The sequence below is a fragment of the Dendrobium catenatum genome, unplaced genomic scaffold (genome assembly GCF_001605985.2).
Source record: "Dendrobium catenatum unplaced genomic scaffold, ASM160598v2 fragScaff_scaffold_1595, whole genome shotgun sequence".
NCBI classification, from domain to species: Eukaryota; Viridiplantae; Streptophyta; class Magnoliopsida; order Asparagales; family Orchidaceae; genus Dendrobium; species Dendrobium catenatum.
In genome coordinates this window covers 1487726-1515625 of record NW_021320057.1, presented here as the reverse complement: position 1 = coordinate 1515625, position 27900 = coordinate 1487726, and the positions used below count along the sequence as shown (strand labels likewise).

The 27900-nt window shown below is 37.9% G+C and overlaps 1 protein-coding gene across 5 annotated transcripts in view; it reads right to left on the bottom strand.

Annotated features, from left to right (window-relative positions):
- The window catches only part of LOC110108226 (tRNA (guanine-N(7)-)-methyltransferase), a 37170-nt gene extending 9858 nt beyond the window's left edge, over positions 1–27312 (bottom strand). The window contains exons 1-7 of one of the 5 annotated variants that reach the window (XM_028700825.1): positions 26940–27312; positions 20567–20620; positions 20389–20464; positions 19739–19827; positions 19517–19566; positions 19352–19436; positions 19133–19231 (exon numbers count right to left, since the gene is read on the bottom strand). In XM_028700825.1, coding sequence (XP_028556658.1) covers positions 19133–19231; positions 19352–19436; positions 19517–19566; positions 19739–19827; positions 20389–20464; positions 20567–20620; positions 26940–27215 — 729 coding nt within the window. In that variant the 5' untranslated portion in view covers positions 27216–27312. The remainder of the gene's footprint in view (positions 1–19132; positions 19232–19351; positions 19437–19516; positions 19567–19738; positions 19828–20388; positions 20465–20566; positions 20621–26939) is intronic. The other 4 variants (XM_020838775.2, XM_028700827.1, XM_020838778.2 and 1 more) reach the window with 4 other exon arrangements.
- Positions 27313–27900: the final 588 nt, after the last annotated feature.

Here is a 27900-nt window from a genome sequence, read left to right as displayed (position 1 = left end):
AAGCCTATCAACTGTAGACCCCCAACGAAGTAGAAATACTTGGTACTTGGAGTGCAGACGATCTCAAGTCATTTTATCCATAAAGGAAGCACCTTTCTTTACCCAGTTTATATTTTTATCTATCCTTTTATGAAGAACTACTTTTCTTTACTCATCAGAAAAAAAAACTTATATAAAACGTCTACTCGTGACAATGCCATCGTTCCAAAATTCTCGGGGGACTCAGGATGCCGAGACCGATCCCCTTGATGATGTAATGAGAACTCTTTAGGAAACCTTCTTAAGGAGAAACCCATCAAACCACAGTACCCCGACTACACAATAATTAAACACGATCACTTGAGTAGCATGAGATCGTCGAGTCCCCCCTCCGAGGCTGAGGTGAAATAAAATATTAAACTATTCCCTGCGACGAGCCGAGGCCCTCAGGAACTCAAGACCTACGCACATGCCAAAGGCCCCAGCGCAAAGGAAAGTCATCTTTCTAGCGAGATCCATTTCTTATTCACTGTTGGACGACTCATGGTAAACTCCACTCCAAATCCTAAGGGAGACAACCTCTAAACAAGTTTGCCCCACTGAAAAATCTTTTCTAAGGAGAAACTTACCAAACCATAGTCTTTAAACTATGCAATAATCAACCACGATCACCAAAGCAGGCTGGGACTATCAAGTCCACCTCCGGGTCTGAGCTAAGAGAAATAATTGGACTACTCTTTGAGGTGAGTCGAGGCCCACAGGCACTCAGGACCTACGTGAGCACCAGAGCTCCCAATGCAAACGAAAGTCATCCTTCTACTGAGATTCATTCTTTATTCATTGTCGAGCGACTAGTGATTAGGTACATTTCGAATCCTAAAAAAGATAACTTCTAGCAAGACCACCTATTCTTAACAATAGAAAGACACAAGTCACATATTTATTCGTGAAACTCTTCACCCTAAGCTTGGGAACTCGGGTGCTGAAGGGGGGAATCAAATTTTTTAAACGCATATGAACATCCTTGCGTCTTTTGTAAGAGCAGAGTTTTTATGACACTTTCCCTCGAGAAGGATTCACAAAATAAATTGTCAACATCAAAAGAATAGAGTCTTTCATCAATACACCATCAAATTATAAAGGAATAGGGTCCTTCAACGGACTTGCCCTCAAATTGCAAGGACAAACACAATAACTTGAGCAGTGTGGGACCGCTGAGTCCCCCTCCGGGTTTGAGTTGAAAGAAAAGATTTGTCTACTCCCTGAAGCGAGCTAAGGTCCCTACGCACTCAAGACCTATGCGAGCACTAGAGCCCTCAACGCGAGGAAAGTCATCTGTCTAGCGAGATCCATTTTTTATTATGAACCAAGCAACTAAGTGAATAGAGTTTCATCAAACACGCTCTCAATTCACAAAATCCACTACAGAGCATTAAGTGTGATCAGAGCATAAGATAAATTATAAAGTACCAATCAAGACCAAGTAAGTATCCAAACATATACATTTCTTGGATAACAATTTCAATATAATAGAACAAAGGTACTAAAATAACTTATTATTTCATGTCTCAAAGATATCACAAACAATTCAACTTTTATTTCATGTCTCAAAGATATCACAAATAACTTGTATTTCATGTCTCTCATTACAAACGTTTACACTTATTCGCATAAAGGACTCCATCTATTTTCTAGTGAAATACATGGAGACTGAACAAGCAATTTTAATGAGTAAAGTCAAAATGGGCAAGAAAGTTTCACCCCTATTTCATCCCACTTGATGAGACCTCCTTCGGGGCCAATATTTCCACCAAAAAATAGGTTTGGACACTCACATACAATAGGGTGTCCCAACCCGGCCGAGCGAGTTGGTTAAAACGAATGATCTTCCCGACTTTCCCAACGAGACGACTCAACTCCTAAACTCGATCACTAAAGAATCAGCCAAGAACTGATTTTGGTTGCCTTAAAAGAACAAAAGAAGAGAGACGAAAAAATGAAAGCAGTGTGCAGTCATTACGCCACAGCACCCCCTCCATCCTTTCCCTTTCTCGTTCCAAAACTCAGAGCCCTAAGTCCCCTATGTAAAAAGTTCATTTAAACCGAAAGGCTAACATTATGAAGGAAGGTACGTTTCCTTTCTCTTCTTCTTTCCTCCCTATGTCAAAGAAAGAAATGTCATGAAACTGAAGAAAGCTCATAGCCACATACACCATTGGAAAGTAAGCTCGCCCTTGAAAGCCAGACTCGAGGAATATCTCCATCTCCATAGATGTCATTAATATGTAAGCATTATGCACTCCAGAGAACCCACTCGTTCCATTTATAGGTGGACAATCGCGAAACATCACGTCAGAAGCTATAAATTGGAATAAGTGATTCATTAAATAAAAAGGACATAAAAAAGATGCATTAGCATAAATGCATCACCAACCGCTCGAGGTAACTCATTTCATTCTATGAAATATTTATTATTACGTACAAATAGGATGGACATCGCCCTACCGGGATAAGGATCGCGTCATCTGTAGCAAAACAAATGCAATAAAATGCCTCAGCTACTGTTGGCCAACTCCCCCCTTTACGACAAGCTCTAAAATTAGTAGTGCATGAGTCCTTGATAGGTGGCAATGCTTATGTCCCCCAGCACTATAAGCGACTACAGAACGATGTCATCATCAAAAGGAAAATGCCTTAGCCGCTGTTGGCCAATTCCCCTATTTGCGACGAGCCCCACAATGAGTAGCGCAAGAGTCCCCAATAGGAAATAAGCCTTACATACTCTAGCACTATAGGCAACTACATGCATCATGACTCTAGCACTATATGCAACTATAGGCATCATGCCACTACAGGGTATCCCCCTCTTTTGTAACAAGCTCCGCAAGTGCAGTGAGCTGCTCCCCTCTTAGTCAGTGAGGTTTCACACCTCAAACAATGGCAGCAAACAACCCTAACAGGTGACTACCTTTCCCTTTTAATGCCATGAGCTCTACAACAAGGGTAGAGTAAGACCTCTCAACCTGCAGGTCTTGAAGATTACCCCTGTGAAGACCAAGAGTAAGGCGTATGGCATGACCCATCACATGCAACTTTGCATGAAAACAACCTACCCACTCAACCATTGCGTCTAGATGGTCGGACTCACACCACAAAGAAAGAAAGATTGAAGCCTCAACTCTTCTCAAAGACTCAACAGGATTAAGGTAGGTATAACAAAAAACTAACTGACATCACCGCTCAAGTACGTGAAAGTAAAAAAGAACAACCAAATGGCAAAAGAATTTTTTTTATATCTTTCTATTAGGCATTACATAAATAGTATTGCAAAATTAAAGTCGCACTTGTTGGTGAAATTTTGTCATCCTCAATGGATTGCATATTTTGTGATCGAGCACGACATAAGAAAGATACATTATCCTGGAGAACAAAAATATTATTTCTTTATGGATTCAATAATAAAATTTACAATTTTAATAGAGATTCCCTCATTCAATGTTTTGTTGAATAGAGTTTATTTTATCCTGGAGTACGAATGCCCCATAGAGGCAATCCCCTATGGTTAATTACATCTCAAGCATTTGTCACTTGAGAATACTTTTCATTAAACTAGTGATTTTCGTTCTTTTGTAAATCATCAAGACATTGGCTAAAGTATTGATTTTAAAATCCATGAAATTCTTGTTTAAAGAATTTTAGCATTTAGGAGTTTCAAAAGAAGAGGGATCAACTTTGATTAGAATTCTTAAAATGAGAGCCAAGGGGAGGAATAGTATGAGTACTTGATTCTGAGGGGAAAACTTAGAGGTACTCAAAACTATCATATATTGAATTTTACATTTTAGAATCTAATTTTTGTTTAAGTTGACAAATTTCATTTATAAAGTTGGAGCTTACAATCCAAACACACATGTTAGAGGAAATGATTTGAAGTTGATGGCATATGAAGTGATTGCAATCAACTTCTGTCTCGGATCCTAGAACAAAGGTGAAGACTACTGGTGGTAGTACCTCGAACCATGGTTTAAAATTGCGCAATATGAGGCTCGCCTTGAGGTCCACCTTTGTGCAATTCCAGTAAAAAATGCCTCGATACTTACGCATCGAGTTTTTTTTTATGAGGCTTGCACCTCAACTTGGTTGAGGCCCACCTTGAGGCCCGCCTCACCTCACTGGCATGAGGCTTATGCCTCACGCTATATATATTAAAACTTATATAAATCTTGAAGTAAATGCCCGACATTGGACTCTATAGGAGAGGAGGAAGCGGAGAGAGCAGTTCATCGGAATGATGATTAAAATTAAGAACCCCTTAGTGATGATAGTGCTGATGACTTATGAGTTCTTATGTGATATGTCATTGCTATTTATTTTTGGAATTTTGAATTATATGTTAATAAAAAGAATACTGGGATTTGGGAAAGATAGAATTTTGAGTTGAACTATATTTCATGTTGTCTTATTATTGGGATATTTTGATTTCACTTCATATCTTATGTTTTTTTATGTTTTATATTATTCACTCATTAGCATATAAAAAATTTATCATTTTATGTTTACGCAATCTTTTGATTTTGAGGCTTACGCCTCAAAACGCCTTGAGGCTTACGCCTCGCCTCACGAATAAAAAACGCCTCAATACCCAAATACGCAATTTAAACATTGCCTCGAACCTAAATCTAACGAAATGCAAGGGACTTACAAACTGCACCTCATATGAGGCATAGAAAATTATAATTTTTTTTAAGATATGCAAATAGTATTAGAGCATAACAGAAAAATATACAAGATACTATGTGATAGTCAAACTATCACAATCCTTCCTAATCAACTTTACAAAACTTGTAGGAAGTTCAATAGCAAGAAAAGCATCCCAAAAAAATCACCTAAAAGGGCATGATGAGAACAGAAATCAGCCACACTATTGTAATCTCTAAAAACAAAATGAAAAATTTGTTGACCCGTAACTGTATCCAAAAAGAAAAAAAAATACGTACATGTCCGGCGCTGAATTCAGCACGTCGTCGCCCACGATCGGATGTCCCTCTACATCGTGTTAACTGCTCTCGATTTCGCTCCTCTCTGCTCATTCTCCCACGATCCCTCTCTCTCTCCCAATCTCTCTCATTTTCGCTCGCTCTCGCTCTCTCCCCCGACAAAATCCCTTCAAGCCGGATCGGAAGTTACGACAATTTGATCGGAAGCTACAAAGGGAGCTTACTCGTTGAGAAGGTAGCCACCTATCTTCCTTTAGTGCGCTTCTTCTACTCCTTCGGGGTTGTTCGACTGTGCACCTACGACGACTTTCCCTTCCTGCCAGATCGGAAGTTACGACAGTTCGATCGAAAGCAGCAAAGGAGCTTGCTCGCTGTAAAGGAGATTGCACACATCGCCTCTCCGGCTCCTCCCTGCTATTCGACTCGCCTCGACGACTTTGCCCTGCTGTCGGATCGGAAGTACAACATTTTGATCGGAAGCACACGGGTGCTCACTAACTCTGAAGATAGCTTTCTCCCCTTCGGCGCTGCGTCTTCAGCTCCTCCGTGGCTAGTCCGACTTTGCTCCCTCCTGCAGAACCGAAAGTTACGACATTTTGTTCGGAACCAACAAGGGGAGCTTATGGGCAGTGAACGTAACTTTCTTCTTTTCGCCGCTCTTCAACTCAGACGCGGCCGGCCGACTTTGCTCCATGAAGACTTTCCATTCCGGTCAGATCGGAAGCCCGACGAGAGCTTGCCTCCAGTGAAGGTAACTTGGTCCCTCTCGCACGCTTCCCGGCCAAATCCTGTGGATCCGTCGAACCCGAGAGAGAAAGAGAGGGATGGTTATTTTATTATTATTATTTTTATAATATATATTTAATTATAATTATATTAATTGAATATAATTAATTAAAATTGTTATTTTTAATTAATTATAATTATTATAATTAATTATATTTAATTCTAATTAAATTATTATAATTAATTTAATTAATTATAATTAATTTTAATTAGAGTTAATTTTAATTAATTATAATAAGATTAATTATCATAATTAAATTTTAATTTTACGATTTATTAAAATTAATTAGTTATAATTAATTTGTGAATTAATTCTAACTAATAATTTTAATTAAATTTAATAAACTTTAATTAATTAGTTTAATTGATTATGATTAATTAAAATAATTAATTAAAATAATTTATAATTAATTATAATTAGTTAATATTAATTTATAATTAATTAAAAAAAGGAAGAGCGAGAGAGAGAGGACCCTCTTACCTCGGTCCACGAGCCACTACTGGACTTCAAGGTATAATTTCTAACTCCAATCCCGTTCTCGACGTTTGCAGCGGACCAGGGAACCACCTATACGCGCTCTTATAGCACGGTAGGAGGGAGCCCGGTGCGAAGCATACGACGAGGCGGGTAAGCCCTATACACGCTCTGTAGCGTGGTGGGGACGGTCCTCGGCTCGACCTCGACACCGACACCGCCGACACTGCTACGAGAGGTATGATGTTCCAAAATCCCATTTCTCGAACGTTTGCAGCGGACCGGAGAACCACCTATACGCGCTCTTGTAGCACGGTAGGAGGGAGCACGGTGCGGAAGCATACGACGAGGTGGGAGAGCCCTATACACGCTCTTTGTGCGGGTGGGGAGTCACTGCTGTTCTGGTACGTCACTGTTGTTCTGGTAGGGGTACTGCTGAAGGCCCCATACACGCTCTTGTAGCGTGGTGGGATGAAATTTGTACGGCCGCGGTGTCTACGGACACCTACCATACACGCTCTAATAGCGTGGTGGGAAGGCCCAGCTCCCCTATTTTCCCCCAAACGGGGATATGCCGGGGTGCTGCCGAAATTTTCACTGAAATGTACAAAGACTTGAACAATTTGAAGATCTTCTTAGGCAACCATGTAGAGGACCTGTACTCGGACAATAATACTCAGAAATTAACTAATAAAGAGCAGAGGACTCGTACGAAGAACAGTGGACTTGTGGACTAAAATTCTAAATGATTTATAAGGATCAAAACTAAATGAGGTAAAATCAAACTGAAATCAAATCAAGTCAATACGAACATACAATTGAACTCAAAAGTTTCAGAGGACCCTGGACAATCAATTTGAACTTGTTCTTGAACTTGAACTCGCACTCAGAATCCGAGTTGAGCGTTGATGGCTTGAACAATTTGAACTCAAGCAAATACAAGACTTGGACTGCATGGGACAGGACTTGAACTTGTACTTTGAGTCTCAAACTATATAACATTAAGTGGGGGTTATGAACTCCTACTCAAACTCAGTATTGAACCCAAATTATCAAATCAATTTGAACTCAACGCAGACTTGAGTGTGGACTAAAGTCAAGAACCTGACATTGCATGCGTTTGGATGACTCCTTTTTCTTTGTGGCTTTTCTATTCACTGGGGGTTCTTGCTGCGTTGTTTCTCGTGGCATTGGGTTGTATCGATTGAATGTTTAAGATCGTTGAAGGCAAGCTTGAAGTAGTTTTACCACGGTCTTCTTAAAATGCAACACACAAAGGAGACCGGCCCTCTTAATGTTGATGCTAATCAAAGATAACAAGCCTATTTGCTTCATAAGATGCAACGACGATCTTCCGTTTGAAATGAGATTCAAATAGAGAGAGGTTCATCAGGAGCCTGAACATACTTCAATACAAACAACAACGGGGCCACTCGTGGCGAACAAGACCTCGATGCATGAATTCCTATAACATCCCTACACATGCCTATTGATTGAGATGGCAATACGGGGATAATATGGAGGATTTTCCCCAAAACAAGTGCAACATTACAGACCAATGCCACCCGAGATTGGATTTGAATTGAGGTGAGAAATTGATGCAGAAGCATAGATCTTCTAAATTGAGGTGACGAGATCGAATAGACTAGCTCCAAGTCTCGACCAAATGCAATACTTGTTGTAGTTGGATACAGCAACAGATATGAGCGCCTGTAATGATCTCTGTAGGACAACTGAACGAGCACAACTGTGGGCACAAGTACAAATATATCAATAATCTAATATAATCTGTACTAATCAAATGATCTGTCAAGAGTACGTCGAGATACAAGGGCAAACCCGATGTACGTAAAAGAGGACATCTACCTATACGGAACCGAGGATTGAACGAAATTTGATGAGAACCAGAACAACTTCATGGTATTCCCAAGCCTCTTCTTAGTCCTTAGATACTTAAGAAGAAAATAGTTCTGGTGCCCCACCACCGGAATATAAACAAGTCACCTGCACTGACGACCTCAAAGGACAGTTTCTCTTCAAAGCAAGAGCAACGGACTCCAAAGTCCAGAAAGTCCCGTCCGGTGACATGCGAAAGAGGGGGGAGTCTAATATTCAAGACGCACGCCACGGCATCTTGCAACACTATATGAAAGCAGACAGAAGGCGTGTATAAGCTTTTCAAGAAAATTGCTGTGCATTCAAATAACAAATACATGCACAACTACAAATTATTTCAAAATACTTCCTACACGTTGCACCGTAGTTGTGTGTATACACATAGGTACATCAAGGGGTAAATACAATCTCAACCCGCATGGGCCCTGGCGAGCGAGTGTTATTGATACACTACGATTACGCCTATGGATGCTACGGCGGTTGACAAGTGAATTTCAAGTTCGAATCCGATCCTTCTATACGGATCAATAGAATCGACAAATTCAAACTAACGTAACAAAATTACACGGTTGTAGCGACCGGTTGTATTGTTATAAATACATTCTTTTTGTAGGCCTCAAGACCTAAAATCAGAAAATTCATAAAAAAAAGGTATGAAGCCTACGAACCGCATCCTCCTAAATAGAGAAATAGGAGTAGACAGGGTTCAAGATATCGAATAAATATGCGGTTACGAGAGTTGACCGGAATATTATTTTATGCATTCATATTCGGCCTTCAAGACCTAAAATCAAAAGAATTCACTAACAAAAGGCACCAAGCCTGTGAGAACCCGATCCTCCTAAGCAATCAAATAGGAGTAGACAGGTTCAACCCATTGGATGAATAACGGTCACGAAGTCGACCGGAATATTTATCTTATACATTCATATTAAGCTTTCAAGGCCTACAATCAAGAAAATTCACAAACAAAAGACATGAAGCCTACGAAACCCGATCCTCCTAAAGTATATAAATATGAGTAGACAGGGTACGAGCTATCGGATAAATATGCGGTCAACGAAGTTGACCGGAATATTTATTTGTACCTTCATATTCGGCTTCAAGGCTTTCAACAAAGAAAATTTATAAACAAAGGCATGAAGCCTATGAAACCCGATCCTCAGTCAATAGCCCGACAGAGTTGACAAGGTTCAATCAATAAAAGGAAGTGACCCCAAACACCCCGATGCAATGGCCATGTTGAACGGAGATCTCAACCGGAGGGGTTCACAAATAATTTCAAATTCCACTCAAGTGTCTATCAGAATCCAAAACTCTACAAACTCCAAATTTCAAGATATTTAAAATTGAAATCAAAATCATCAAACACTTAAAGCAAAATTCATCCACCCTACGCAATAATTTGTCGAGTGGACAAATTAAAAACTACTTCTGCTCACAAAGAGCCAAATGCCTAGTCGAAATATCACTAGGATCCATTCTCAAATAATCTCTTGCCAGTAAGGACGTGGTACGTGTCCTCTAACCGAGTTTCGCCGCCAAATGGCACTGCAGGTAAACGGTTATGACCCGAGGCCTCTGAACCGAGTGGTTTTGCCGCCAAATGGCACCACAGATAGCCGGTTATGGCCAGAGCCAATACGCTCCTTATTGGCATCAAATCCTTGAGATATGAATCAATAGATATGATCGATAGGGCACAAAAGCCCTCTGTTAGCTAAGTGGATTCAAATTTGTCCCCTTAGACAAACATTCAACCCGCGGTCTACAAGGTCCCCTTGGACGAAGCAACCCATGGCTGCCGACAAGGATTCTTCTGTCAGGTTGGGTCGACTACCTCCTCTGACTAAGTAGACCAGGGACCACGATGGCCCGGGATGACGAAACCATGGATCTTGATCGGGTCTATCATTCCATCCCCACCATCCGCTTTAAGTTCAAGATGGTGAAATTTCTATTTTAAATATTAAACCTTCTAAAACCATCAAACATCCAAATCTCAAATTTCCAAAATTCCTAATGCCGCCAATGACTGCACTATAGTGCCATGATAAACCGTATGATCTAGCATATCTGATCGACGACTAGCCTTAATCGAAAGTTCTCTCTCGTGATCGGGAGGGGTAATTAACTATAGGGGCTTGCGCCTATAGGAAACCAGAACTCAGATCATAAAGTTCTCGCAAAATGAGGGCGAAATCTCTAGGTAGTGTCTTATCTACAAACCCATCTGCCTTCCAAAATTTACCTCGGAACTTAGTTCAGTAAAACTCCCTCGCCGAAGAATAAAAAGAAGGAATCCCGCGGCGGGGAGGCCGGGGCCGAATTTTCGGAGCCAACAAAATTACCGCCTTAAAAACAACTATATCTACAAACCCATCTGCCTTCCAAAATTTACCTCGGAACTTAGTTCAGTAAAACTCCCTCGCCGAAGAATAAAAAGAAGGAATCCCGCGGCGGGGAGGCCGGGGCCGAATTTTCGGAGCCAACAAAATTACAGCCTTAAAAACATCTAAAAAGAAAAATCCAAACTTTTAATTCCTTTCTTCAATCCTCGTCTTCAAAACATAATCCTTCAACAAATTGATTATATTAACATTATCACCTTCAATAACAATACATTTCTTGTCAACTATCCAATCTTAAATAATGTTTTTGAAATAAAAAACAGCAATCAATTCCAATAGAGATATATCCCAATGCAGTAGTTTCTTTTCATAAGCAAGTAAAAATCCTCCTATAGAAATTTATGCTTGGACAAAAGAAATGTGAAAGTAAATTATGTTATCACGAATATTAAGCCCTTAGTTCATATTTTATGAATGATTGATGCGAAGAAAAATTCAGCTATGTATTTCATTTATAATACAATAAATGAGGCAAAAGAGTTGGTGGCACAAACGCCTTGGGAGAGAAGAGTGCAGCAACAACAAAATTTAAAAAATTATAGATAATAAATGGAAGCTTTAGCTGCATCAGTATTTGTATGTCGCTGCCTATTATGTGAACCTCAATATCAATATGCTAAAAATAAGTCAACTAATCCATAGATTAAATTTGATTTTACCATTATATAAATATATTGATTGTTGTCCCAACTAAGAATGTGAAGGCTGATCTCCAACTTGTATCTTTGAAGAAAAAGATTTTTCGAGCTAAAACAAGCCAAAGGTATTATAATGAAACATTATCATGGAAACTTTTAATATTTAATAGTTTAGTTATTTTAAATTTATACTAATCATGTTTTTTTAAAAATTAGTTAAGTGATGAAATTAGTTTGGAGAAGACACTTGAATGATAAAGATTAGCAATCACAATATTGAGTCTTATATGCTTGGCATCAAGATTTGTTGGCAAAATTAAAGTACATATAAATATGTCTATACCAAGAGAAGAATACCTTCAGGATAAATCCATTGGTTTATATTATGTACGATAAGAGATGAAATAGAGACATTTATAAAAGACAATTTTGGTGGATGATGTAGATCCATTAGTTAGTAATGATGATTCACCGGCTGATGAGTGGTTTGTGGTTGAAGAAAATGAAATTATACCACTATCACAAGTATAAGAAGGGATCTCAATTTTGACTTCTTTGAAGTAAAAAAAAAAGACCAACACTAGTCAATAACAAGATAACTAAAAATGTTTGTATAAAATCTTATGTAAAAGCAATTAGAATCATGAATATAATAAATTATTTTAAATTTTTATTAATGTTCATATTGAATAATAAAGATTTGAAATCACAATATTGATTCTTACATGCTTTTCATCAAGATGTGAGCAAAATTGAAATATAAACATGTCTATAACAAGAAAAGAAATCACTAGAATAAATTAAGGATAAACCCATAGGTTTATATTATATATGTTAAGAGATGAAAAATAGACATTTGAAGAAGATAATTTTGGAGGATGATGAAGATCCATTAGTTTCAAATGATGTGTCATCGGATGATGAATAATTTGTGGATGAAGAAAATAAAATTATACCACTATCACAAGTACAAGAGGAAGATCTCAATTTTGACTTCTTTCATAGAGTAAACCAGCAAAAGTCAACTACAAATGGACACAAGATACATCAATTATTGAAAATAAAGGATACATATATGAGTTAGACACAATATTATAATTTTATATCTTAAAAATAGTGTATAGAAATTGAATAAACAAAATATTAAGAATAATTGAGAATTAATAAGTCATTTAACTAAAATTTATGCTTAAAATAATTAATATTAGGATGTTGATAGTCGGGTAACGATATCATGAAACAGGCATCGAGAGGAGTGACGATAATACTATCGAAAGCAGGGCATCGATGTTGCGCAATGGGCATTGGTGATGGTGTCGAGATGGTGTCAGGCATAGTATTGATGTCGAGATGGTGTCGATTGTCGATATTGAGACGACATTGGACAAATGTTGACCTCTGTAAAAAAAAAAAAAAAAGAAGCATGAATACCCATTGTGATCCGTTGAATCCCCCGCAAATCCCAGCTAAAATCCCGTATACCTCGTATTCGTCGAGGTTCAACTCAAAATCCTGGATATCCTGCTGAACGTTCTGCTCTGCTTCGCGATCTCTTCCTAGATATCTTGCGAACCCACCTCGATCATGACTCTTCAACGTCGTTAAAAAGAGAGGGCATATGAAGCCCTCATATCTTCTTCTGCTTTCTCTCCCGCAACCCTTCGCCATCGCAAGCCTTCTCCACACCCGATTCCTCCAAATCGTGCCCTGTCTTCCTCTAGCCGATACCACCAAGCCACCCCTCTGCCATTCGCAAGCCAAGCCGTCCACCTCCAGTGCCGACCTCTTCCAATCTCTATGCTTACCCGATGCTATAAGCACTCAATCGCGTCAGGTTCACCACTCGCCTATTATAGTCCGAGACCTTCACCCTGTGTTGAATCCCTCTGTTGACCTCTCAACAGAGAAGAGGTGATATATCTATTCCCTCTCCCTCTCTATATATGTGTATATTATATAACATATAGTATATATCTATTACAAAATATATGCATAATATATTATATCTATCTATTATATGTATCTGTCATGTGTGTGTGTTTGTGAGAGATGAGACAAAAAAGAGAGTTTTTTTTTAAAAAGAAGAGAAAAAAGATATTTCAAAAAAAACCAATGATAAAAAAAATGTTGATTTTTGTGCCCTCCACCGCATCGTCGCCGGTCCGGTTGCAAAGGTGTAATTTCCTAACTTAAAAATCACACTCTCGATGCTTACGACGAGCCAGTAAACCTCCCTATGCGCTCACGTAGCACGGGGGAGAGAAACTGGTGTGACACTTGCAACGAGTGGGTAATCCCCATAGCGCTCATGTAGCATGAGGGGGACGTAAATTAAGTACCCATACGTGGGGAAACGACTGTGCGTTTTTTAACAGGTGCTTGGAAACCCTTAAAAGCTCATGTAGCATAGCGGGGATAAAAGAAAATGCAACCGCGGAGTCTATGAGCATCTACCTGAAGTGTCCATGTGGCATGGGGGGGGAGGCTAGACTCTCAAAGTTTTCCCTAAATGGGGGAGACGCCGGGAGGCTGTTGAAATTTTGACTGAAGACACAGTGGACTTGAACAAAATTTGGACTTACAGGGGACCTAATTTGGACAACTTGGACATTGAATCTAAACATTGAATGAAATAAACTCAAAGTTGAATAAATGAACAAAAGTCTTAAATCAAATTCGAATTTGGACTTAAATGACAACAAAAAAAAGATTGTAAATTGAGCCATAAGAAAAACATATAACATCCAAAGTGAAGTTGTAATTTGTAAGCTAGCACAGTCCAGATTAAATACAAAAGAACTTGAACTTTCAAGGACCGCAGGAGATATGAATTTGGACAATTATACAAAGAACTCAAATTTGATATCAATTTCAAGTTGAACTTGATCCGAACGTTGCAAAGAACTTGAACAAGTGCAAAGGGACTTAAATCATTAAATCTAAATATAAAGAACTTTGACTCGAGTTAAAGGAGTTTGCGAGCATGGGTCAGAATGAAAGATTTAATTAAAAGCCAAAACTCATGATCATAGGGAATTGAACTCTATTGCAATTAAATGTTTTGATCATGCAAAGAACAATGAGCAATGAAGGATTTACATTAAAATCTCATTGAACATGAGTTGCTCATGAGCAAATGAGAGATTCATGAAGGATCATTATATAAACATCGATAAGAAAATCAACACTCAAGATACAATCAACTCTCAAAGACAATGAAAGACCTTCAGTATATGTATAAATAAAATGATGTCCATATTGCCCACATTAGTGGGTCCACGAGTTCGCAAAGAGGAGTTGGATGATACTAATGGAATAAATTCCTAGTGAGCATGAAGAAATGCAATAGCATACCTATCACCAGCAAGGATTCAACTCCAAAAAAAAAAACATTACTAAAGGGATCTCAAATGCACGCAGAGGAGGAATGATGATATTGAAATAACTCGTAGCATTCAGTCAAAGCAGTCTGCAAGTAAGAGAAAGGGATATTTACATCAATTATACAAATGAACATACTACTCCCATAAGCAAAGAAATGGCAATTGATATTAGTCTTAGCACGAGTTATGCAATAAGACATGGTAGCCCCTACTATATCCACTTGCAAACACATATATCAAATGACAATAGGGTCTGTAATACAAATGATGACCCATCCATGAAGAAACATTAAAGGATATGCATTGATTGCAAAGATGTCACTACAGTCAACGCCCAAATTATGAACAAACACACTCAAGTGGCATGTAGCGAAGGTTGTGATATCCCTACGGTCGAGGTCATTTCACTAGTAGACAAATACAACCATTCCTTGTGAGCTACGACGACCAGTGGAATTATTGGTGGATAACAACAGCGGATATGTGGTAAGTACGGCAAATTCTCCATGGACATAAGTACATATGTTCCTCACAAGCAAGGATATAAGACTACAGCGAATGCAAATGTATACTGTCAACGACGATAGAGTTGTTACTGACACAACGGCATGTTCACGGACCACTGTAGAGGACCCTTAATGCATACAATACATTATCTGCAAGAAAGGGTAAAAGATATGCAATACATACAATCTCTCTACGAATATAGTTATATGTACAACATGCCACCTATAGGTAGATGCAGAAAGGCTTCAGTAAATGCAGTATCATGTAGTCATTTCCTATTTGCGAATGAATACATATACCTGCAGCAGTAGTGAATGTATTGTAAGGACCAAAACCATAACAAAATACATCAAGAATGAAGCATATGCAAATTCCTACGAGCAGCTGTAGAAGACCCATTAAATATTCCAAAAATGCCTCTCGCACATGCACCGTAATATATATGCACATAGGTACACTAAAAGGGGCAAATCCAATCACACAACCAGCATGGGCCCCAGCGAGCGTGGTGTAGGAATATACGTAACGTCTAGGGATGCTACGTGGGTAAATAAATTTGAACCCGATCCTCCTAAGCGGGTAAATAGAAGTCGACAAGGTTCAGTAAATAATTATAAAATGCCCTCAAACACCCGCATGGGCCCCGACGAGCGTGTTATGGATACGCACGTGACATATAGGGATGTTGCGCGGGTCAATAAATAAACCCATGTTTGAGCCCGATCCTTCTATGTGGATAGATAAAAGTCGACATGGCTCGAACCATTAAATAAATATGCAGTTGTGAGGTCGTCCTGGATATTTATTTTATATATTCATATTAGGCCTTCAAGTCCTTTAATAAAAAAAAGTTCACCAATAAAGGTCCAAAGTTTACAAAATTCAATCCTCTGTTGGAAAGTGGACAAAGTCGACAGGGTTTGACCAATAAAATGGAAGTAACCCCAGCCACCCCGATGATGGCCGTGTTGAATGCAAATCTCAACCATATGGGTTAATTTCAAATATTTCAAAATGTCATCCCAAGTACGTGAAACTCTAAAACTCCAAAAAAAAATAAAAAATCCCAAGATTAAAATATTTAAAATTGAAATAATCCAATCATCAATGCTTAAAGCAAAATCCATCCACCCTCCGCAACAGTTTGCCGAGGTGGACAAATTTGAAAATAACTTCAGCTCACATAGAGCAAATGCATAGTCGAGAATATTACTAGGATCCATTCTCAAATAATCTCCTGCCAGTAAGGACGTGGTACGTGTCCTCTTATCGGCGATTTTGCTACCAAATGGCACCGCTGGATAAACGGTTATGACCCGGGGCCATCTGAATCGAGTAGTTTTGCCGCCAAATGGCACCATGAAATACCGGTTATGGTCAGAGCCAATACGTTCCTTCATGGCATCAAATTCTTAATATATGAATCAATATGATATGATTGATAGAGCACAAAGCCCTTTGTTAACTAAGATGGATTCAAATTTGTCCAATTACACAAACATTCATCACAGGCCTCCCTTTGAACGAAGCAACCCATGGCTGCCGACAAGAATCCTTCTGTCATGTTGGGTCGACTACCTCCCCCACCATCCGTTTTAAGTGCAATATGGTGAAATTTTTGTTTTAAATATTAATCCTTCCAATTATATACCAATGCTAAATATACGCGTGATACTACATATCTATGGATACAACGTACCTGATCGACGACTAGCCTTAATCAAAAGTTATCTCTCATTATCGAGAGGGGTAATAAACTATGGGGGCTTGCACCTATAGGAAACCAGAACTCAGATCATAAAGTCCTCGCAGAATGAGGACAACATCTATAGGAAGTGTCTTATCTACAAACTCATCTGCCTTCCCAAAATTCACCCTAGAACTTAATTCCGTTGAAACTCCTCCCGAAGAAAGCATAGTAGATGGAGGCCGGGGCCGAATTTTCGAAGCCCACAACAAATATGAGATGTCAAGATGGCGTGGGGGCATGATTGTGGGTGTAGAAATTTTTGACGTCAAATGTCGATGTCAAGACATCGTTAGATTTCGATATTGAGATAGTTTTGAAAAGTAGATGTTGTGATAGCATCGCACAACAATGTTGAGATGACATCGAGCGTTATTGTTAAATCCTAGCCGCGACACGACAAAGAGTAATGAAAATAAGAATAATCAGAGAATGGGGTATTGAGTGCAGGTAATTGATTTGGCGCTATAAATAAATAAAATTGATTATTTTTTTAATGAATAAAAATTTAAAATACAAAAAATTATACCTAGAAAAAAATTAATAAAATATTTAAGACATGATTGTCAGACATGCATGTCCAATTTATTTTTAACATTTTTTTTATCGAACAAATCTTCGACGTGTTCAATGTGTGTTGAAGGCATGTTGAATGCATGTTGGACACTGTGTATGAAGAAGTGTCTGTGCATTATAGTATGTTCATAACAATAGAAGACATCACTTAAATACCTTACGGATAAACCCATTGGTTTATCTTATGCACTTTTTACTCGGTATTAATTATAGCCTTGTATGACATTTAATCGTTTGTCTTTAATTTTTTATGATATTCAACATCTTACTTTGTTGCTAGTATGTTATTTATCGTATTATATGTTTTATTGACTTAATGGTTAATTTTGGCTTTTATACCTCGAGTCCTATATCTTATCTCACATAAAGAAATACGTCAATACCCAATTGCGCAATTCAAATCTTAGTTGAATCATGCCTAATTTTCTTCAGCCTAATTCTCAATTATTCTTTACAATCATGGATATATTCTGCCTTCGCGGTGCAAATTTTTTGTTCATTACCATTTTATATGTATTTTGAGAAACAATGAAAGGGAACTATTCATGTTATATAAGGATAACTTTCCCAATAGAAAAATTATAACTAGCATTTGTTCATAGACAATTTTCAAAAGACAAGAGAAAAACACCCTAGTTTAAGGGTCTGTTTGAAGCAATGTTTAAAATTGCGTATTCGGGTGTTGAGGCGTTTTTCATTCGTGAGGCAAGGCGTAAGCCTCAAGGGGTTTTGAGGCGTAAGCCTCAAAATCAAAAGATTGCGTAAATATAAAATGATAAATTTTTTATATATTAATGACTGAATAATATAAAACATAAAAAAATATAAGATATGAAGTGAAATCAAAATATCTCAATAATAAGACAACATAAAATATAGTTCAACTCAAAATTCTATCTTTCCCAAATCCCAGTATTCTTTTCATTAACATATAATTCCAATTTCCAAAAATAAATAGCAATGACATATCACATAAGAACTCATAAGTCATCAGCACTGTCATCACTAAGGGGTTCTTCATTTGAATCATCATTATGGTGAACTGCTCTCTCCCCTTCCTCCTCTCCTATAGAGTCCAATGTCAGGCATTTACTTTAAGATTTATGTAAGTTTTAATATATATAGCATGAGGCGTAAGCCTCATGCCAGTGAGGTGAGGCGGTCCTCAAGGCGGGCCTCAACCAAGTTGAGGCGCAAGCCTCATAAAAAAAACTCGAGGCGTAAGCATCGAGGCGTTTTTTACTGGAATTGCGCAAAGGCGGGCCTCAAGGAGAGTCTCATATTGCGCAATTTTAAACCATGGTTTGAAGTTAGCTTCATTTGACGTAAAAGTAACTATAAAAAGTTGTAAAAAATATGGATTTTTTTTTTTAATTATTGCGCATATTGTAAGCTTTTTTCCTTACAAAAAATATCAGTTAATAGCTTTTTTAACATAACTAATTGTTAAAAGCTACTTTCTCCCTAAAAAGTACTTACAAAGCAAGTAAGCAACAAAGAAATTGCGGCCAAATAGAACAGTGGCAAATTTTTAGTTAGAAGAACCATGAAAAAACTATTCCAAATAAACCCTAAAACTCTTTTTCCATGGTGAACCTAAGTATTGGATGACAAATTAAATTGATTGCAAAATGACGCTTAAAAGTGTGGCTGGTAGCAGGCCCTCAAACCCAACTGACTGACTGCGAGTTAGAAATCTCATAATGATGATACAATGGACAACTAGCAACGACATACCTGTCCTCCTGTGATCAGATTATTCAAAATTGAATCAACCAAAGGCTTCTGCAGTACTCTTCTCTTATGATGCCTCTTCTTAAAATGAGGATCAGGACACTGGAAAAACAAATAAATTGATTAGGTTACAACAATACCTTCAAACCAACAAAAGGTAAGAACAGGAAATCTTCAAAAAATATAAAATGCGAATCAGGGAAGTTATATTGATATGCTCACCAATATTGTAACAAATACTAGAGGACCAGGATATGAAGACACTAATCTTTCAAAAGATATTGTAGCATTGCAAGATAAGAAATGGCTATCCAGGGAAAACTGAATAAGTGACCAACAATCATCATCAACACTGTGTACAAAAGAAAATGGATATAGTGATCTCACATATTCCTGAGAGAAATTTCTTTCGACCAGAACTGACAGCGTTGGATCAGCTGCACAGACAGTGTATATATATATATCAGAAACCAGGAAAGGCAAGCATCAGCACAAAGGTTTACATGGAATAATGAGATTGCAGAAAACAAAACTCAGAAAAAAATCGAGCAAAACTCAACAGATTCAACTAAAACGTCTTCCAACAAAATGCAGAGTTATCAATCAAACCTTGTGTCGAATTTCCAGTCCTAAGTAATTTCTTGACTCAGGAAATCTTTTAGCAAGCCAAATCAGGAGTCTGCCACTACCTAGAAAAGCTGCCACTCTTAGGATATGGGTTAATTATTGAACCAATCAATAAAAGAGAAATTGAGCACTCTCAAAAACTAAAAAAGATCACCCAAAGTTGTCATTATTATTATTAAAGCAAGATTAATAAAAACCAGAACCAGATAGATTTATAGGGGACAAAATAAGCACAAGAACATGACGAGCAAGAGCTTTGACCTTCTCAGGGTAACGAAACGAATAAAAAACAGTTTAAAAGAACAAATATCCATCAAAATCTTTGGAAAATAACAGAAGGTTCTGTAAAGAAATACCCTCTCAACACTTGATTATTTCTAAAGCGTACGAAATTCTAAGCATCCAACAAATCATAAGAGAGAAAATTGCATTCTCTTCTGCTACAACTAAAAGATGAAAAACTGAATAGCAAGTAAAATATGCACAAGTAGTCATTTCCAAGCATTACACAATCACAGAGAAGTAGAGATGGTGCCAACTTTCCCATACCAAAAACAACTTCAGCAACATTTATAATATTCATTCATAAAAATAAGCAATCGTGGAACTGAAAGACGTCCACATGTCAATACCACTACCGATATCCACCATAAGAGGCAGTTTGGAGTTGTTGAAAACATCATCCCAGTCAGGCACCTCCACAGGTACCTGTACGTACCAGAAACAAAAAGGATATGAAGAAAGGCTTTGAAAGCAAAAAATCTAATTCACTGATTGAATGAATTTGCGCCTCATATCACAGCCACTCACACTGAAAGAAGAGCCAAGAGGATTCACATGCTGCCGAATCCGCACATGACCAATCTGCAACTCAACCAGCCATTGTTTGATCAAAACTCAGCCATTGGCTTTCCTTTTCATTCCATTTCAGGGTTGCATACAAGTCAAAATTCACAGTAAATAACAAATCACAATTTTTTACACATTGCAAGGGCTCATTTGGTTGGTTGTAGCTAAAAAATATGTTTTAGAAATTGATGATTTTATTTTCACATATTTTGAGTTTGAAATCAAAATCATTTAATTTGATAGAAATTTAGGGGGATTTGCAGAGTTTGAAATCAATACAAATTTCTAATTGGGTTCAACAAAATGCTGATCAACAAAATTAAACCAGTTTTCCAAACATGTTCTCTAACTTTAAGCAATCAAATGAACCATAACTCTAAAAGCAACTAAAAATGTTTGACTACTGATAATGTTATTTTGAATTTCAAGCTCAATACTTGATTGAAGGCAATTTCAATAAGCTTGATAGAGTGAGAGAATGAAATGCTTAAATTAGGTCAATTTGAGGAGCTTTAACATTATGGTGCGAGAGAGAGTCGCAGTTTTTAGTGAGAGAGAATCCCGGTTTTTAGTGAGTGAAACTTTCGTTTTTTCAAATTTCCATTTCCTGATTTCCCGTATTGTTCTGATATGGTGGCGGAGCGTCGCCGGTCACCGTCTGCTGACCGGAATACCACCAATCCCCTAGCTGCTAGGCATCCTAATGGTTTTCATTGTCGATCCAAAGGCAGTTTTTTCACAAATCAGGATGTTTCCTATAAGACATTATTTAATCAAAAACCTTTGGTCATCAACGAAGGATACATTCCCCCTGTCCGTAATTCGAATCCGGTGGTCGGAAAAGGCAAAGATGTACTGCAAGATGAAGTCCTGTGAGAGAAGAAGAAAGTATCTACTCCAAAGGTATTGTCATCACCTCTGAAGGATAACGATTCTGGAAAGGAGCCACTAGCCAATGATGTGGAAGCTTCAACATCTTCAGGACTTAGGTTAAAGGTGAATCGTTTTTTGAATCCTTCTATTTTTGCTGAAAATCCAGAAGCTTTTGAAATCAGATTTTGTTTGTGGTATGAGTCAGTAACCAGATACCATAACAACTTCTGAGAAAAGTAAGAGTATTTTATCAAATTCTGGTAATGCTGCTATCAATAAGGAAGCCTTAATTAATGTTTGGAAAAAGCCTCACCATATTAAAATTAATCTTCCTGAATCGGTTTCTGAATCAGAGGATAATGATGTTATTAAACTTAATATGGACAAGGAGTGTGAAAATGTTCAATTACTACAAAAGTCTCTTGTAGTGGAAGTCTTTGAGAAATTTGTTCCTTTTTTCTCTTTGTAGCATTGAATTGAGACGACAATGGAACAAGTTTGGGAACTTTCATCTTTCTTCATTAGGATTAGATTGGATATTGTGTTCTTTCCAATCTTCTAATGCTATGGAAGAAGTGCTAAGTGAAGAACCATGGTATGTGGGAGGAAATATAATAGGTATGGATAAATGGACACCTCATTTTTCTCCTTTGTCACTTAAAGGGTGGTTATCCTCACGTATTTGGATTCGATTGCCACATTTGCCTTTGCATTGTTGGGATGAAATTAACATTACTAAAATTATTTCAAAGATTAGAGTTCCTATGTTTTTAGATGGAAACATGTTCAAATGGGGAAGGAGAGAATTTGCTAGAGCTTGTGTTCGCATTAATCTAAATTCTAAAGTATCTCATGGAGTTTGGATTGAAGGATCATATGGAAAATTCTTTCAAAAAGTAGAGTATGAAAAAATTTACTCGTTTTGTTTCAAATGTGGTAAAATAGGCCATAAAGATGACATGTGTCCTGATATTCAAGCTAAGGTTCATTTGAGGACAAGTATAAATGATATTGATAAAGTCTTAGAGGGGAAAATTTCTAATGCAGAATGAAGGCTTTGTATGGTCCTTGGATGCATGTGAAATTCAAAAGAAATAGGAGGAACTCAAGACATTTGAATAAGAGCCAGAATGCTGAAATAAAGAACCAAAATCCGGTTTCTGAATTTCAGCCTACGGTTGGGATTCCTGAGAATAATTCTTCTCAAGTGCATATGCCATCTGCGGAATTACCTTCATCTAATAAGTTTAAGTTGTTATCTCATGTTTTTGCTGAGGAATTGACGAGATTGGATGCGGAAGTCATAAGTAAACCGGAGCCAGTTAAGCAAATCAAATTTCATGATAAAGCTACAGATATTGAAGCTAAGGTTGTGGAAGGAAGAATTCATGTTTCAGATTTATCCAAAGAATTAATTGTTGCTGATGCTTGTCCAGTTCATTTAGAAGATGGTGAGTTTGTTCCAAAAGCTGATAACTTTTATGTTATTGAAAAAGGACTTGATGCAAATTCTACTCATCAAATAGAGCTCTATGGAAACAAGGTATCCATTGAAAATCCGTTAAAATCTTCTGCGGTTTCTTTCTCTCCCGAAGAAGGTATTATTGTTAGTAATTGTAATAAGGATTTATCAAAGCCAGATGAAAATATAGTAGAAGTTGAGAAAGAAAATAATGCTGTAAATGATTTCGGTGGGACAATTGTTGAAGGTTTTGTTAAAAGTATTCCAGCTTCTGAAAATGGAAAATTTGTTGCGGTTCCTAGTTTGGCATGTAAGGAAAATGCAAAAGATAATGAAGGCTTCATTGAAGGTGAAAAGAAGATACATTTGTCTTCTAAACATGTACAAAATAAGAAGAAGTTGAATAAGGATTTGAATTTGCTTGGGCCTATCAAAGGCAGCCTTAGAGGAAGGAAATTGGGAGTTCTTGGTGAAAGTGATGGTGGCACTTCACCATTTATCTCAAAATAAAGTTTATGATTGATGAAAGACGGTAGGTATAAAAAGGATTGGGCTAAGGAATCTGATGGTTTTTCTTTATGGGGTTATGGAGCTATTGATTGTCTTTTGAAAATCAAGGCTTGTCTTGTGTGAAGATGATGGAGTTTGTGAAATTCAGACTGTTTGGAGCTGTAGATATCCGGTCTTCTTCTCTGGCTGTAGGAAATTGCTTACATTTCATGCATTTCCTTTGTTTAGTTGTTTTATCTATTTTTATGTTAGGTTTAAATTAAGCATTAGTTAGTATTTGAAGTATAGAGATAGAATGATGAATTTTAAGAATCTTTCTATTCCTTATTTTTTACTTAATCGGGAAATCTGGAATACTAATCAACTTTTTTGGTTGTTTTATTTTTGGTATCCCCTCCACCCCACAACAACAACAACAACAACATCAAGCCTTTATCTAGACCTGTCAAAAACGGGTCACGGGTCGGGTTCGGGTCCAACCCGAAATTGACCCGACACTGTTCAACGGCTACATGAATCCTTTTTCTCCATTGTGTTCTATTAAAAGTCAAATTCTCATTTAAACCTAATAAAGAAAGGTCATTCCTAATATTTTCTAACCAAGTCTTTTTGGTATCCCCTCCACCCCAATTGGTTTAAAATGAGTAAAAGATCTTATTTTATTATGATATTTTTTATTATTCAAATATTTCTCTTTTGCTTAATTTTCTTTTTAATAAGGCTTCCTTTCACAATGTTTTGAAAGGATTGCCATTAGTTTCTTTCAAGTTCTAGTTCGTAATGTTTTTTTTTTTTTTTTTTTTTTGTAATGCAATTTGCATCTTCTCAAAAAAAAAAACATCATGGTGTTTACCCACCAGGGTCCATTCAAGTGTTTCTATTAGATAAAAAACCTGTTTTAGGAATTAGGAATTCATTTTCACTCACTGGTGGGTGGAATCAAAAGCTTTATATTTAAGGCAATCGTTGTATACTACATGTCTTTTAAAAAAGTTAACAGGTAGTTGCCAGGTTATAGCTTGTTAACTCGTACCTTGTGGACCACACAAAGAAAACTCACCAGGACCTAACTTAATAAAACTGTCAGAGAAGAGTCGCCTCCTACCAAGAAAGCCAAGAGTTCTCATGGACCACTCAACCCATCACTTGCCCCTTGGCATGAACCAAACATCTAAGCCACTAGTCGCTATCTATGGTGGAAATTTATCAACCATACACATCATCTCAACTACAAGAAATGATCTTTTCAAGATGGATCTAGCTCTCCTTTCTAGAGTCTACTACCCCCAAGATTTGAATATACTCACCTCAACTCCAAAGCCTTTCGGGGCTTAAAGAATGGTCGCCAAAGACTTCAGAACACTTGACAATCATAGCTCACTAATCAAGAATGAAGGGTCAATAATGAAAAAGTGTTTATATAAGAAACTCAAGGGAACAACTAAGAGTTTATTATGGAGAGTTGTCGTCTTCGTGTACAAGACAAGCGCCAACTATGTCAATGCTAATATCTCTAAGTCACTTGGCGGATGTCCAGGTAACTCATTCGAGGAGAGGCACAAAATGGGCTTACTAGTGGAGGATGCTCGAACATCAGACAAGATCCATTCTAAACATTAAAAATTCTTTTACCATCCTCTTGGGGAGGAATCAACTTGACTCTTATAGAAGCTGGCACGATTTTCATGGAGGCCATCTCCTCTATGGGCCCTTCCTTTGTTGGACCCACTAAAGGGACTCACCTCATCAACCTTATAATCAAGGTTTCATCCTTAGAACTAGAGGAGAGCGTCACTTTCTCTAGGCTTGTTGTATTTCCATCCCTAACTACACTTACAGGGGGATCTAAAATTTTAGACGACAGGGGTATGGTCATCTTCTCCACACTCGGCTCCACCTTCAACTCTGCACAAGGGGAGGGGCAACTGACCCAGTGGGCCCCTATATGGTTTGAGGGATAACATCAGCGCCTTTCTCTTTAATCACTGAGGGGTTGGTAGGGTTGGTAGCCTTTTTATTAGTTCTCTCACCCTTTGAGAGGCGAATAGTGGTTTTCCTCATTATTTTTGTGTTGGACATTGCTAGCTCGGCATGATCCATTTTATTACAATTGCAGGTACTAAAGTTCAACTAAAGCATCTAAAAAGGTAAAGAGCTCCAGCACAAGATTGCTTCTTATAGGAGTCGATTATAATTGGCATCACATCACTGTCATCATTAAAAAACTACATGAAAATCAAGGCTACAATAAAAAAAGGATGGTAATTTTTTTATTTACTTTCTAGTAACTATTTGGTAGCCCTATTAAATGTTCGCAATGAACTCACTAGTCATTTTCGTCACTCACTCTACATAGGGCCAAGTAAATAGGAGAACTAAATATGTACTCACATATGCCTTTTCAAGCATTTAACAGGTTGTCTGTAGGTTATAGATGGTGAACTCGTACCTCGTGGAGCCCACAAAGAGAACTTGCCTAAAGGTCACCAAGCCCAACTCAACAAAATAGTTAGAGAAGAGTTACCTCCCATAAGGAAAGCCAAGGGTTTACATGTACAACTCAACTAATCACTCATCCTCTGGCACAAACCAACCATCTAAGCCTGGACAACTCAACTTATCACTCATGCTCTGGCACAAACCAACCATCTCGTCAAAATCTATGGTGGAATGCTACCAATCATATATATCATCTGAGTTATAGGAAATGATCTTTTCAAGGGGTTGCCCTATCATAATCAGCCGATTGTAGAGCCTACTACCTCCGCAACTTGAACATACTCTCCACCCACTCGAAAGCCATCTAGGACTCCAATAAATATAGCCAAAGATTTCAAAGCACTCGCCAATCATAACTCACTCAGCTCAACCCTGACTAGTGGAATCACCTTCCCCTATTTTCCCCTACCTACTCGACATTAGGGAACTCGCATCGAGATAGGAAAAAAAAGTGAGAGACGTAATCATCCATCAAATAAGCTAGAGCATGACATATGTGCAAGGTAGTCTGTACCTAAGGTCATTAATTGTTGTATTTTATATTTATTTATTGATGTAATCTTTCCTGTAGACATTAGACCACTATAAATATCGTATGAAGATGAATATTTTGAATCTTTTTGCACTTTCTATAGAGACTTGAGCAAGTAAATCATTTTCCACAAAATTCTTTCCTCTCTCTCTCCCCATTTTCACATAGGTTCTCAGGTCATATCCTAAAAGCTCACATGCTAGTAAAGTTTGGTGTCACCATGGACAAACTTGAATCCAACATTAATAGAGTTTTAAGGGGGAAAAAAACCACATGAGAAGATTAGGACGTTCTTACACATTTTTTTTTTCCAAGTTTAAATTGCATGTTTCTGATTACATCCAACCAAACAATAAAATGTAACAAATTTTCTATCAGCAAGCAACCAAAGGGGTCCGAAGTAAAGAAAAGAAGTGACTTGAACTCTTATTGATGAGAAAAGACAAGGAAACACAGGCCTTGACCTGTCCGGCACCATAGAGGTCCTTGAGGTTGAGATCGGCGTATTCCCTTTCCACTATGTCAGAACTTGTGATTCCGCCATTTCTACTGCTGTTGGAATCGAAAGCGCTGGAGCAAGGCTTGTAACACCGATGGACCTTTCTGGGTATGACGAAGCGTCTCTTCATCCTCCGGCTAAAGTTCCTCAGAACCTGGCTTGAAAATTTCGCATCCATGGTCGCTGCAGAAAGCGGTGTCCTTCCTGCAGCGCTGCTCCATCCACGGGCAAGCATGCTCTGCTCCCTCGGCGTGGGATGTCCTGTTCTAACTTTTCTGCAATCCACCTCTTCCAGAGGGAAAATTATTAGGTCCGTCGACGTAGAATCCAATAAAATGATGTGTGGAATATATAGGTGTTGAAAGCTAAGACACACACACAGCTCACCTTGTCTTGTTGGTTGAGAGCTTAGGCTTTCAACTAAGAGGTCTTGGATTCGAGTCTTTGTGTATGCGTTGTGTGTGTGAGTTTGCCTTAAATGGCCTAAATGTTCCAAAAAAAAAAAACGTAGACAGTGTAGATAAAATTCAGATAAAGAGTTGTTAAAGTGCAGTAAAAAAACATAATTAAAATGCAGCCCACATGTCAATTTTTAATTTGATATTCGGACTATATCTAGGTCCGATTTTCGGACCTAATAATTTGCCCTTTCAGTGATGTGGGATGTGCTGTTCTAACTTTCCTAGACTTTACCTCAGCATTCAACTTGACTTGTTGACTAGTCAAAAAGCCAACAAGTAGCTCAAATAGTCTCTAAATGATCAAATATTCGTATGCATGGCATTTCCCTCAAAAGCCACTCACTCCAACAGCTCAAACCTCTTCTAAAACATGCCTAAACACCTCCTAAACCTAGCCTAATTCTTGGTTTAGCTTAAGGCAAACCAAATGCCCTCATATGCTCACAACAGGCAAAAATC